Below are 12,271 nucleotides of genomic sequence, written 5' to 3'. Positions count from 1 at the left end.
TGGTGGTTCTCCCGTGTGACCAACCCTGGTTCTTCTCCCATGTGACCAACCCTGGTCCTTCTCCCGTGTGACCAACCCTGGTCCTTCTCCCTTGTGACCAACCCTGGTCCTTCTCCCGTGTGACCAACCCTGGTGGTTCTCCCGTGAGACCAACCCTGGTTCTTCTCCCGTGTGACCAACCCTGGTTCTTCTCCCGTGTGACCAACCCTGGTGGTTCTCCCGTGTGACCAACCCTGGTTCTTCTCCCGTGTGACCAACCCTGGTCCTTCTCCCGTGTGACCAGCCCTGGTTCTTCTCCCGTGTGATCAACCCTGGTCCTTCTCCCGTGAGACCAACCCTGGTCCTTCTCCCGTGTGACCAACCCTGGTCCTTCTCCCGTGTGACCAACCCTGGTCTTTCTCCTGTGTGACCAACCCTCATTCTTCTCCCCGGGGAATACTCCTGATTCTCAACACCCTTTTCCTAAAATCTGCTCCCCTCCCCAGGCTCAGCCTTTCCTGCAAGTCCAGGAAAATTGTTGTGTTCTTGGATGTTTTTGTTGTTGTTGTCAAAAACTGGTTTATTATTAGTGAGAATCTGTGGTTTTGTATCTGTCAAAGCCACGTGGGAATTCAGAAGGGGTTCAATAAATAGTTCCATGAAAGTCAAAATGTTTTGATGTGACATTTAGGAGAAAAAAAAAAAAAATTGAAAATGCTTTTTCTTCTGAAGTTTTCTTTTAATGGGACTCAGAGATTGACTCAAAAATATCCCTCAGAATAATTCCATGAGCAACAAAAGGTTCTGCTGCTCCTCCCATCCCCAAGAGTGAAATTCCACCAGCCAAATCCTTCCCTTCCCCAAATATCTCAGGGAATGACTGGAAGGGTGCTGGGGTTTCAACACAAAGAGCAACCAGGTCGATTTGAACCAAAGTGAGGTGAAATTGGGGAAGGATTGGTTTGTTGGGTGGGTTGCTCCCCCTTTTTTGGTTCAACCACAGGAACACCCTGGAATTTTCAAACAGCCTCCCAAAATCCCATTGTCTGCTCAGCACGGGAATGTCTCTGTACCCAATGGGAAGGACAAGGCCAGATCCTGCCCTGTTCCTGTTTTCCCCCATTTCTCAGACCATTAGCAGCACTGAGAAATCCTGACCTCTTTTCCCTTTTGGAAGAATCTTCCTCTGCTTCCCCCACCCAGCTTGAGGCTCCATTCCTTGTTCCCTCCTTTTCCTTGGCATCACAACCCAAAATTGGCGTCAAACTCAAAGCCCAGCACGTTTCTCCCTATTACAGCGACCTTAGACGGTCACTGTGGTGAGAGAAGGACGAGAATCTTGTTTCTTGATCAGAAGGCTGATTTATTGATATAGGATATATAATACATTATAACTACACTAAAAGGAAGAAAAAGAGAGGTTGCAGAGAGCAGCTATGCCAAGAATAGAATAGAAAGAATGAATAACAAAGTTCTGTGTGCAGGGAATCTGTCCCTGAGCTGCTCCTGTGATTGGCCTTTAATGGTACACAAGGAAGATGAGCCAATCACAGGGACACCTGCTACATTTCACAGCAGCTGATAACAATTGTTTACATTCTTCTTCTGGGGCTCTGCTTCCCAGAAGAAGGAGAAATCCCAAAGAAAGGATTTCTATGAAGAAATGTCTGCGACATCTCCCCCTTCCCAAAGCCTGCCCTGCCCCACGGATGGTGTTTGATGTCCTCTTTCCCTCCCCTAGGGATCAAGGATGCTGACAGGAACGAGCTGGGCAGGATTGCTTCAGATCCCACTGCGGAGCACCTGCTTCACGTGGAGGATTTCCAGCTGCTCCCAGATGTGGCTCCCAAGCTCTCTCGGAGGCTCTGCTTCACCGCCTCGGAGCCGCCGCGGCCCGTCAGGCACAGGGCGCAAGGTGTGGCCGGGTTCTCCCCTGTGTCCGGTTTATCTCGGCTGTTTGAGGGGCCTGTGAAGGCCCGGGGTGGCCTTGGGGCAGCCCGCGTATCGAAGGACGAGAAGAGGCTTCAGTTCTTCTTTCGGTTTTTATGTTTATTAATTGTTTATCTAAAAGATTTTCTTTCAGCCCGAACAGAGATCTGCTCAGCAGCCAGCCATGAGCACACTGTGCCGTCCCCCGGACCGCCACGTATCTTTATACCCATGGTTACGTGTACAATATTTATCATTTTTCCCCAATACCATTTATTCTTATAACTCGGTGCACTCTCAGTAATAACCAATCCAAAGGTGCCACCGTGGCCAAAGAAGATGGAGGAGAAGAGGAAGAAGAAGAAGAAGGACAGGACACGCCCCAATTCCTCCATCTTACTCCTCCAAACCCCCCTGTACATAAATCCTAAACCCTGTGTCTCACTCTCTAATTAGCTAATCTTTTCGCCATTCACCCCGGTGAAATCCTCCTGTCCTCATACAGGTGTCGTCTCCTGTGTAGGATCAAAGTGCAGCCACCAGACACTTCTGGAACATTCCAGGACTCCCGGGCCCCCCAAGGGTGGTCTCGGAGGCCCGGCATCCCAGGACTCAGATCCTGAGATCCCACACCCCTGGTCCTGCTTCCCTTCTGCTCCAACCAGCCTCGGGATGTGCTTCCATGGGGATGAACTTCCCACCACGTCCCTCTGAGGGAGCTGGAGGGGTTGGGTGATGCCGGAGGAGCAGCCAACTCCTGCTTGGGGACAGTGGTCCTGGGTGCTTTTCTTGTGGCTGCATCTCCATGGTTTGTTTATTTTTTTATTTTTTAAGGATATCAGATCCTGATATCCCTATTTTTTTTTTTTTTGGGGATACTAGATCCTTGTGTCTCTATTTTTTGATTTTTTTTTTTTTTTAGGGATATCAGATCCCGGTATCCCTATTTTTTGATATTTTTTTTTTAGGGATACTAGATCCTGGTATCCCTATTTTTTTATTTTTTTAGGGATATCAGGTCCTGGTATCCCTATTTTTTTTTTTTTAGGCATATCAGATCCTGGTATCCCTATTTTTTGATTTGTTTTAGGGATACCAGATCCTGATATCCCTATTTTTTGATTTTTTTTTTTTAGGGATACCAGATCCCGGTGTCCCTATTTTTTGAATTTTTTTTAAGGGATACCAGATCCTGGTATCCCTATTTTTTTGATAGTTTTTTAGGGATCCTGGTATCCCTATATTTTGATTTCTTTTTTAGGGATACCAGATTCTGGTATCCCTATTTTTTGATTTTTTTAGGGATATCAGGTCCTCGTATCCCTATTTTTTTTTTTTAGGCATATCAGATCCTGGTATACCTATTTTTTTATTATTTTTTTAGGGATACCAGATCCTGGTATCCCTATTTTTTGATTTGTTTTAGGGATACCAGATCCTGGTGTCTCTATTTTTTGATTTTTTTTTTTTAGGGATACCAGATCCTGGTATCCTTATTTTTTTCATTTTTTTAGGGATACCATATCCTGGTATCCCTATATTTTGATTTCTTTTTTAGGGATACCAGATTCTGGTATCCCTATTTTTTGATTTTTTAGGGATATCAGGTCCTGGTATCCCTATTTTTTTATTTTTTTAGGCATATCAGATCCTGGTATCCCTATTTTTTTTTAGTCATATCAGATCCTGGTATCCCTATTTTTAAATTTTTTTAGGGATATCAGATCCTGGTGTCCCTATTTTTTGATTTTTTTTAGGGATACCAGATCCCGATATCCCTATTTTTTTTTATTTTGTTAAGGATATCAGATCCTTGTATCCCTATTTTTTGATTTTAATGCTTGATCAACCAAAAGGAGCAGCAATGGGATGGAGCAGCATTTCTGCTCCTTGGGTTTTTTTCTTGTGGGTTCATCACAGGGAATTCTGGAAGCACAGCTCAGGTCTGGGGAAGAACTCCATTCCCTGCTGAAGATCCAGGAGGAGATTTCCAGGAGGAGATTTCCAGGAGGAGATTTCCAGGAGGAGATTTCCAGGAGGAGATTTCCAGAAGGAGATTTCCAGAAGGAGATTTCCAGAAGGAGATCTCCAAGTCTCTCTTTTTCTTTTTTTTTTTTTTTTTTTTTTTTTTTGGCTTCTTTTGTGGTTCTGCAGCACTTCAGGGCTCCCTGTGACATTCCATGGAAAATCCAGGCTCCCTGTGACATTCCATGGAAAATCCAGGCTTCCTGTGACATTCCATGGAGAGTCCAAGCTTCCTGGCAGATTTCTGCAGTGTTGGGAAGGCGAAGGGCAGGGAGGAGCTGCTGCCCCGTGCATTAACCAGCTGTTCAATGGGGAAGTGCAACCAAAAAAATTTTGGTTTCCTGCTTTGTGCTGCCAAAAAACTGGCCAAAAAAAAAAAAATTCCTGCTGGATCATCTCCTGTCTGGAAAGAGATCCCAGGTGTCCTTGTGCTCCCAACCTGAGCGACGCCCATGGCTTTCTCTGTGTGGAATGTGTTGACTCCATCCATGAACTTCCACACATGGTGGGATCCAATCCAAGCTCTTTCCTTTGTGTTCTTGCAGCTGAGCAGATCCTGGGCCCTCGGGAGCTGCGTGTCAGCGAGCATGGCCACAGCTCCCTGAGGCTCTCGTGGGTGGCAGCCACGGGCAGGGTGACAGGGTACCATGTCCATGTCCACCCCTCGCTGCCACCGGGGCAGCCGGAGCACCAGAGACAGGTAGGGTCAGGTTCCCGTGTTACACCCAAATTCCAAGTTCAGGGAAGGAAGGATGAACCAGTTGGGGTTCAGTTCCCAATGTTGGGGTGCAGTTCCCAGTGTTGTGGGGTCATACTGTGTTGAGGGCACAACCTAGTTAGGAGGTGGCACCATGTCCTGGACACAGCAGAATTGGTGGGAATTTCTTAGGGTTGAAGTGAAGGTGTGGATCCACCACCAGTTTCAGTTCCCAATGTTGGGTTTCCTTTTCCAATGTTGCAGGGTCATTCCGTGTTGATCCCACAGCCTGGTTAGGAGGTGGCACCGTGTCCCTCAGCCATCCTGACCACAGCAGCATTGGTGGGAATTCCTGAGGGTTGAAGTGAAGTTGTAGATCCACCATGAGTGAGGATCCACCATGGGATCCACCAGTTTCAGTCCCCAGTGTTGGGTTTCAGTTCCCAAAGTTGGGAGTTCATCCTCTTTTGAGGGCCTAATTAGGAGGTCAAACCACATCCCTCAGCCATCCTGGGGACAGCAGAATTGGTGGGAATTCCTGAGCGTTGAAGTGAAGGTGTAGATCCACCATGGGACCTGCCAGTTTCAGTTCTCAGTGTTGAGTTCAGTTCCCAATGTTGGATTTCCTTTCCCAATGTTGTGGGTTCATCCCATGTTGATCCCACAGCCCAGTTAGGAGGTGGCACCATGTTCCCTAACTATTCTGGTCACAATGGAATTGGTGGGAATTCCTGAGGGTTGAAGTGAAGCTGTAGATCCACCGTGGGATCCACAGTTTCAGTTCCCAAAGTTGGGCGTTCGTCCCATGTTGAGGTCACAGCCCAGTTAGGAGGTCACTCCATGTCCCTCAGCCATCCTGAGCACAGTGGCATTGGTGGGAATTCCTGAGGGTTGAAGTGAAGCTGTAGATCCACCATGAGTGTGGATCCACCATGGGATCCACCAGTTTCAGTTCCCAAAGTTGGGGCTTCATCCCATGTTGAGGTCACAGCCCAGTTAGGAGGAGACACCATGTTCCTCAGCCATCCTGGGCACAGCAGGATGGGTGGGAATACCCGAGGGTTGAAGTGAAGGTGTAGATCCATCGTTGGATCCACCAGTTTCAGTTCCCAATGTTGGGCTTCCTTTCCCAAATGTTGCAGGGTCATTCCATGTTGATCCCACGGCCTGGTTAGGAGGTGGCACCATGTCCCTCAGCCATCCTGACCACAGCGGCATTGGTGGGAATTCCTGAGGGTTGAAGTGAAGCTGTAGATCCACCACGGGTGTGGATCCACCATGGGATCCACCAGTTTCAGTCCCCAGTGTTGGGTTTCAGTTCCCAAAGTTGGGAGTTCATCCTCTTTTGAGGGCCTAATTAGGAGGTCAAACCACATCCCTCAGCCGTCCTGGACACAGCAGGATTGGTAGGAATTCCTGAGGGTTGAAGTGAAGCTGTAGATCCACCATGAGTGAGGATCCACCATGGGATCCACCAGTTTCAGTTCCCAAAGTTGGGTGTTCGTCCCATGTTGAGGTCACAGCCCAGTTAGGAGGAGACACCATGTCCCTCAGCCATTGAGGTCACAATGGAATTAGCAGGAATTCCTGAGGGTTGTAGTGAAGCTGTAGATCCACCATGGGTGTGGATCCACCATGGGATCCACCAGTTACAATTCCCAGTGCTGGATTTTCCCAGTGCTCCCAGTTTTGGGGGGGGTCATGCTGGGTTAGGAGGTGGCACCCAACTTTCCCAATATCCAATCCTTCCTCTCCTTATCTTTATGATGCCACCACTCCATCCCATCCAGCCTCTCTGGCAGCATCTCCTGCTCCTCCTGCTGCCAGGGCTGTTCATTTTGGTGAGATCTCCGCGGATTTGGGGATTTTCCATGTCCTTGTGATGCTGCCGTGTGCTCCAGCTCATCCCACACTGCACAAAGTTTGGGAGTTAGACTGAAGGGCAGAAGACACATGCCCTAAAAGCTTTGATTCCTAATAATAGAACAAAGCTATGAAAGCTTAAATTATTAAGGTGGAGATTATTAATTGTATTAATTATTAAAATTGTATTTAACTGGAATGATCATCCTTGGCAGCTTCTGTGTTTTCCCTGTTATTATGAGATCCTGAACTTCTGTTTCCATCTCCTGCCCTCAGGTTACATCAAAAATTCCTTCCCTGAGCTTAAAAAGGAACTTTCTTGGTTGTTTTCCCTCCATTTTCTTCAAAGGAATTTGAGATCACCTTTACCCTTAATGCACTCCCCACGTTTTATTTCCTGGGCTATTCCACAATTTGAGGATCACAACCTCTGGGTGAGGGTTTAAGAGGCTCCTGCTCATGGCAGTCACCTGGAGCAGGTGTGGCAGGTGGCCTGGTGTTCTGTGCGGGTGTGACAGCGGTGTCCCTTGTCCCCCTGTGTGGCAGATGGAGGTGGACGGGGACACCACCACGGTGCTGGTGACAGGTCTGAAGCCCAGCACCAAGTACGTGCTGACGGTGAGGGCCAGCTACGGAGGGACCCTCGGGGAGCCTGCGGCCACCAAAGGGAAAACAGGTGAGGGTCCCCTGGGATGGGTGGAGGGATGAGGGATGGAGGCTTGGAAAAAGGATGGAGGGATGATGGAGGGATGGGTGGGGTGGATGGATGATGGATGGAGGAATGATGGATGGATGGATGGATGGATGAGAGAGGGAGGGAGGTGGGATGGATAGCAGGATGGATGGATGGATGGATGAGGAATGGAGGGATGGAGATGGATGGATGGATGGGGAATGGAGGGATGGAGATGGATGGATGAGGAATGGAGGGATGGAGATGGATGGATGGATGGGGAATGGAGGGATGGAGATGGATGGATGGATGAGGAATGGAGGGATGGAGATGGATGGATGGATGGATGGATGAGGAATGGAGGGATGGAGATGGAGGGATGGAGATGGATGGATGGATGGATGAGGAATGGAGGGATGGAGATGGATGGATGAGGAATGGAGGGATGGAGATGGATGGATGGATGATGGAGGGAGGGAGGAATGGATGATGGATGGATAGTAGGATGGATGTATGGATGAGGAATGGATGGATGGATGAGGGAGGGAGGAATGGGTGGATAAATGGATAGCAGGATAGATGGATGATGGAATGGTGTGATGGATGGTGGGATGGATGATTGATGGATGGAGGGATGGATGATTGATGGATGGAGGGATGAATGGATGATGGATGGATGGATGAGAGAGGGAGGAATAGATGGATGATGGAATGTTGGGATGGACGAGGGATGGACGACAGAGGGATGGACAGATGGATGGATGATGGATGGATGGTGGCATGGTGGGATGGATGGATGATGGAGAGAGGGATGGATGGTGAGATGGATAGCAGGATAGATGGCATGGTGGGATGGAGGTATGATGGATGGGTGGACGGACGGACGGACGGACGGATGGATGGATGGATGGATGGATGGATGGAGGCATGGGTTTGGAGCTTCAAATTTTATTAGAGAAGCTTCCATTGAGTCCTGAGGTGCAGGAAGCTCCTTGGCTTTCCAAATTCCTCCAAGAGGAGCCTGGACGGGGCTGGATCCAATCCCAACCCCAGGCTGTCAATGCAATAAATCTAAGGAATTACAGAGGTGTGGCTGAACCTTTGTCCAAGGATTAAAGATGGCAAACCAGGTTTATTTATATTATATAAACTTAATGTTAAAATTCATGATTCCTTATAATAAATAAGTAGATGAAAGGATCTTAATCAGAATTATTTACTGCACAGTAGAGAAGCTAAAACTACCAGGATAGGACAGAATCGTGCACTTTATCAAAGTAATTATACCATAGTAATTATATTGAATTAATTATATTAAAGTTATTTTAATAAAATTAACAAAAAAATTTATTGAAGTAGAGATTGATGTCACTCACCCAGACCAATATCCAGGGGCAGATCTCTTCTGCTGACCCTCAAGGGGTGACTTTGAGGGGCGTCCCCACCCAAAGGAAAATCTCCATTCCCAAGACAGGACATGGGGATGTGTCAGGAGAACGTTTGAAAGTGGGACTGGACTTTCACCCCCTCTGCTTTTAGGGATTTTCAGAGTTCCCTAATCCCACTCTGCTCCCAGGATAAAGCCCCAGTCCTGCTTAGCCTGAGGGGTTTTGTGAAGAATTATTCCTTCCTTCCTTCCCTGCCTTTTGTTCCCTCCCCATGATGTCCGGAATTGTGTGTCTTCTAGAGGGAAGGTCTCTGACAGGATGAATAAATAAAGGGGTGACTTTGAGGGGCGTCCCCACCCAAAGGAGGAATCTCCGTTCCCAAGACAGGACATGGGGATGTGTCAGGAGAACATTTGAAAGTGGGACTGGACTTTCACCCCCTCTGCTTTTAGGGATTTTCGGAGTTCCCTAATCCCACTCTGCTCCTGGGATGAAGCTCCAATCCTGCTTTGCTTGAGGGGTTTTTAAAGAATTATTCCTTCCTTCCGCCACTTCCTTCCTTCCTTCCTTCCTTCCTTCCGCCACTTCCTTCCGCCACTTCCTTCCGCCACTTCCTTCCGCCACTTCCTTCCGCCACTTCCTTCCGCCACTTCCTTCCGCCACTTCCTTCCGCCACTTCCTTCCGCCACTTCCTTCCGCCACTTCCTTCCGCCACTTCCTTCCGCCACTTCCTTCCGCCACTTCCTTCCTTCCTTCCGCCACTTCCTTCCTTCCGCCACTTCCTTCCTTCCGCCACTTCCTTCCTTCCTTCCGCCACTTCCTTCCTTCCGCCACTTCCTTCCTTCCTTCCTTCCGCCACTTCCTTCCTTCCTTCCTTCCGCCACTTCCTTCCTTCCTTCCGCCACTTCCTTCCTTCCTTCCGCCACTTCCTTCCTTCCGCCACTTCCTTCCTTCCTTCCTTCCTTCCTTCCTTCCTTCCTTCCTTCCTTCCTTCCTTCCTTCCTTCCTTCCTTCCTTCCTTCCTTCCTTCCGCCACTTCCTTCCTTCCTTCCTTCCGCCACTTCCTTCCTTCCTTCCTTCCTTCCTTCCTTCCTTCCTTCCTTCCTTCCTTCCTTCCGCCACTTCCTTCCTTCCTTCCTTCCGCCACTTCCTTCCTTCCTTCCGCCACTTCCTTCCTTCCGCCACTTCCTTCCTTCCGCCACTTCCTTCCTTCCGCCACTTCCTTCCGCCACTTCCTTCCTTCCTTCCTTCCTTCCTTCCTTCCGCCACTTCCTTCCTTCCTTCCTTCCTTCCTTCCTTCCTTCCTTCCTTCCTTCCTTCCTTCCTTCCTTCCTTCCTTCCTTCCTTCCTTCCTTCCTTCCTTCCTTCCTTCCTTCCTTCCTTCCTTCCTTCCTTCCTTCCTTCCTTCCTTCCTTCCTTCCTTCCTTCCTTCCTTCCTTCCTTCCTCCCTCCCTCCCTCCCTCCCTCCCTCCCTCCTTCCCTTCCCTTCCCTTCCCTTCCCTTCCCTTCCCTTCCCTTCCCTTCCCTTCCCTTCCCTTCCCTTCCCTTCCCTTCCCTTCCCTTTTCCCTTTTCCCTTTTCCCTTTTCCCTTTTCCCTTTTCCCTTTTCCCTTTTCCCTTTTCCCTTTTCCCTTCCCTTTTCCCTTCCCTTCCCTTCCCTTTTCCCTTCCCTTTTCCCTTCCCTTCCCTTCCCTTCCCTTCCCTTCCCTTCCCTTCCCTTCCCTTCCCTTCCCTTCCCTTCCCCCTCCCCTCACCCCCTGCGACATCCAGAATCGTTTGTCTTCCTGAGGGAAGGTCTCTGACAGGATGAATAAATAAAGCTCCTCAATGAGGTTTGGCTCATCTGTACCTGCCAGCAAGAAGATGGAACGTCTTTATGGGTGGAAATAAAACCATTTGATCTCTCCTCTTATCATCCCCAACACGGAGCCAGAGGCAGGAGCCATAAATCCTCCTGCTGTGGATCCAAACGGGCTCCTCTCCCTTGGAATTGTGGCCGTGGGAGCAAAGCAGGCTTTGATTCACGGCTCTGGTTCCTGCTCAGTCTGCAAGAAATGCGGAGTTTCCCCTGCCGTGGGGAGATTTCAGATCCCAGCAGCATTCCCAGAGAAAACTCCCAAACTTTCAGCCCTGGGATGTTTCATCCCTATTTTCAAGTGGCAGGAGGGAGATTGTTGATTTTAAGGAACCAGATTTGGTGCTTCTCCTCTTTGTGTCTCTCTGCCCCTGAGGACAAAAGATTTTCCAAGGATTTTTTTTTTCCATTATTCCAGCACTTCCAGCTCCATTTCTGCCCTATTTTTGTGTCCCCAAAGCTCCCGTGCCTCCAGTCACCAATTTCCGTGTGATAGAAGAAGGACTTTTCAGCCTGAGGGTGGCTTGGACACCTCCCCTGGGCAAGCTGGAGGGCTACAAGATCTACATCCCCAGGGGTGAGTTTTGTTAATTTTTTATTAATTTTAGTCAATTTTTAGTTGATTTTTCTTGTTTTTTTCTTGGTGTTTGCTTTAAAAGGAGCAGTGATCCAAGGGCAGGGAAGGTGCTGTGAACTCCTGGCATGACTCTGGAAAAAGTCCAGGATAGACTTTTCCAAATTCCACAATATTTCCAAATATTGTGGTTCTTCCAGGATGGAGGAGACTCCTTGGAAGGACTTTTCCTTGGAAGAGCAAGCTGAGGATGATGCTGTGAATTCCTTGTTTGCCCTGGCACATCCAGATGTTTTTCCCTCTCGAGTACCTGCTCTGGTGGGATTTGGGATGAGTTTGGGATGCCTCCCACTCCTCTCTGTGGGATCTGAGGGCTGGCACAGCACAGCCAGAATTCCACCGCACGGATTGGGAGATTCCAACCACACTCCTGAGCCACCTCCATGGTGTGAAGACCTTCCTGGTGGGATTTATCCTCATGGGGATCCTTCACCATCCCTTCTCCCCTTGATTTTGCAGCCAACAAGCCCGGGGTGACCCTCGAGCAGATCCTGCGGGGCGATGTCTCTTCCCACCTGCTGGAAAACCTGCAGGAGGACAGGGAATACAGCATCAGCATCTACGCCGTGTATCCCGAGGGCCCGAGCCAGCCCGTGGCTGCTCTGGGCAGGACACGTAAGAGCTGGGTGGGCCCTTTTGTCCCCGCTGTTGTTGGTCACTTTTGTCCCCAGCTGTCCTGTCCCCACCTCAGAGTTGGTGCCCTCATGCACCGGAACCTTCCCAATTCCATCCCAACTCTTCCCTCATGGACATTCCCTCAGTGCCATCCTAAAGTTTGGGGGGAATCGTTTTCCCTCCTGTTTTGCACCCACACTTCACAAGGTTGTTTGGTCCCAAAGAGGGAACAGGGACAGATTGGAATGTTCTCCCTCTGCTTTATGAGATGCCCTCAGCCCCTGGGCAGGAGCTCCTGGAAATCCCTCTCTGGGAGTTCTTAAGGCTGGAAAAACCCTCTGAGATCCCTGAATCCAACCGTCCCCACGTCAGACTTGGTGCCCTCGTGCACCAGAACCTTCCCAATTCCATCCCAACTCTTCCCTCGTGGACATCCTCAGTGCCATCCTAAAGTTTTGAGGGAATTGTTTTCCCTCCTGTTTTGCACCCACATTTCACAAGGTTGGTGCTTGGAGATGTTTGGTCCTGGACAGTCACAGATTGGAATGTTCTCCCTCTGGTTTATGAGATGCCCTCAGCCCCTGGGCAGGAGCTCCTGGAAATCCCTCTCTTGG

At 49.2% G+C, this 12,271-nt stretch overlaps 1 protein-coding gene across 1 annotated transcript in view; it reads left to right on the top strand.

The window, feature by feature from the left end:
- The window catches only part of LOC102072566 (uncharacterized), a 188,983-nt gene that overhangs the window by 16,051 nt on the left and 160,661 nt on the right, over positions 1 to 12,271 (top strand). The window contains exons 6-10 of the mRNA XM_074540384.1: positions 1,721 to 1,894; positions 4,479 to 4,633; positions 7,040 to 7,169; positions 10,869 to 10,985; positions 11,502 to 11,657. Coding sequence (XP_074396485.1) covers positions 1,721 to 1,894; positions 4,479 to 4,633; positions 7,040 to 7,169; positions 10,869 to 10,985; positions 11,502 to 11,657 — 732 coding nt within the window. The remainder of the gene's footprint in view (positions 1 to 1,720; positions 1,895 to 4,478; positions 4,634 to 7,039; positions 7,170 to 10,868; positions 10,986 to 11,501; positions 11,658 to 12,271) is intronic.

This window comes from Zonotrichia albicollis, chromosome 4, assembly GCF_047830755.1.
Source record: "Zonotrichia albicollis isolate bZonAlb1 chromosome 4, bZonAlb1.hap1, whole genome shotgun sequence".
In the NCBI taxonomy this organism is placed as follows: Eukaryota; Metazoa; Chordata; class Aves; order Passeriformes; family Passerellidae; genus Zonotrichia; species Zonotrichia albicollis.
The sequence above is the reverse complement of the archived record's forward strand: the minus strand, read 5'-3'. Positions and strand labels throughout refer to the sequence as shown.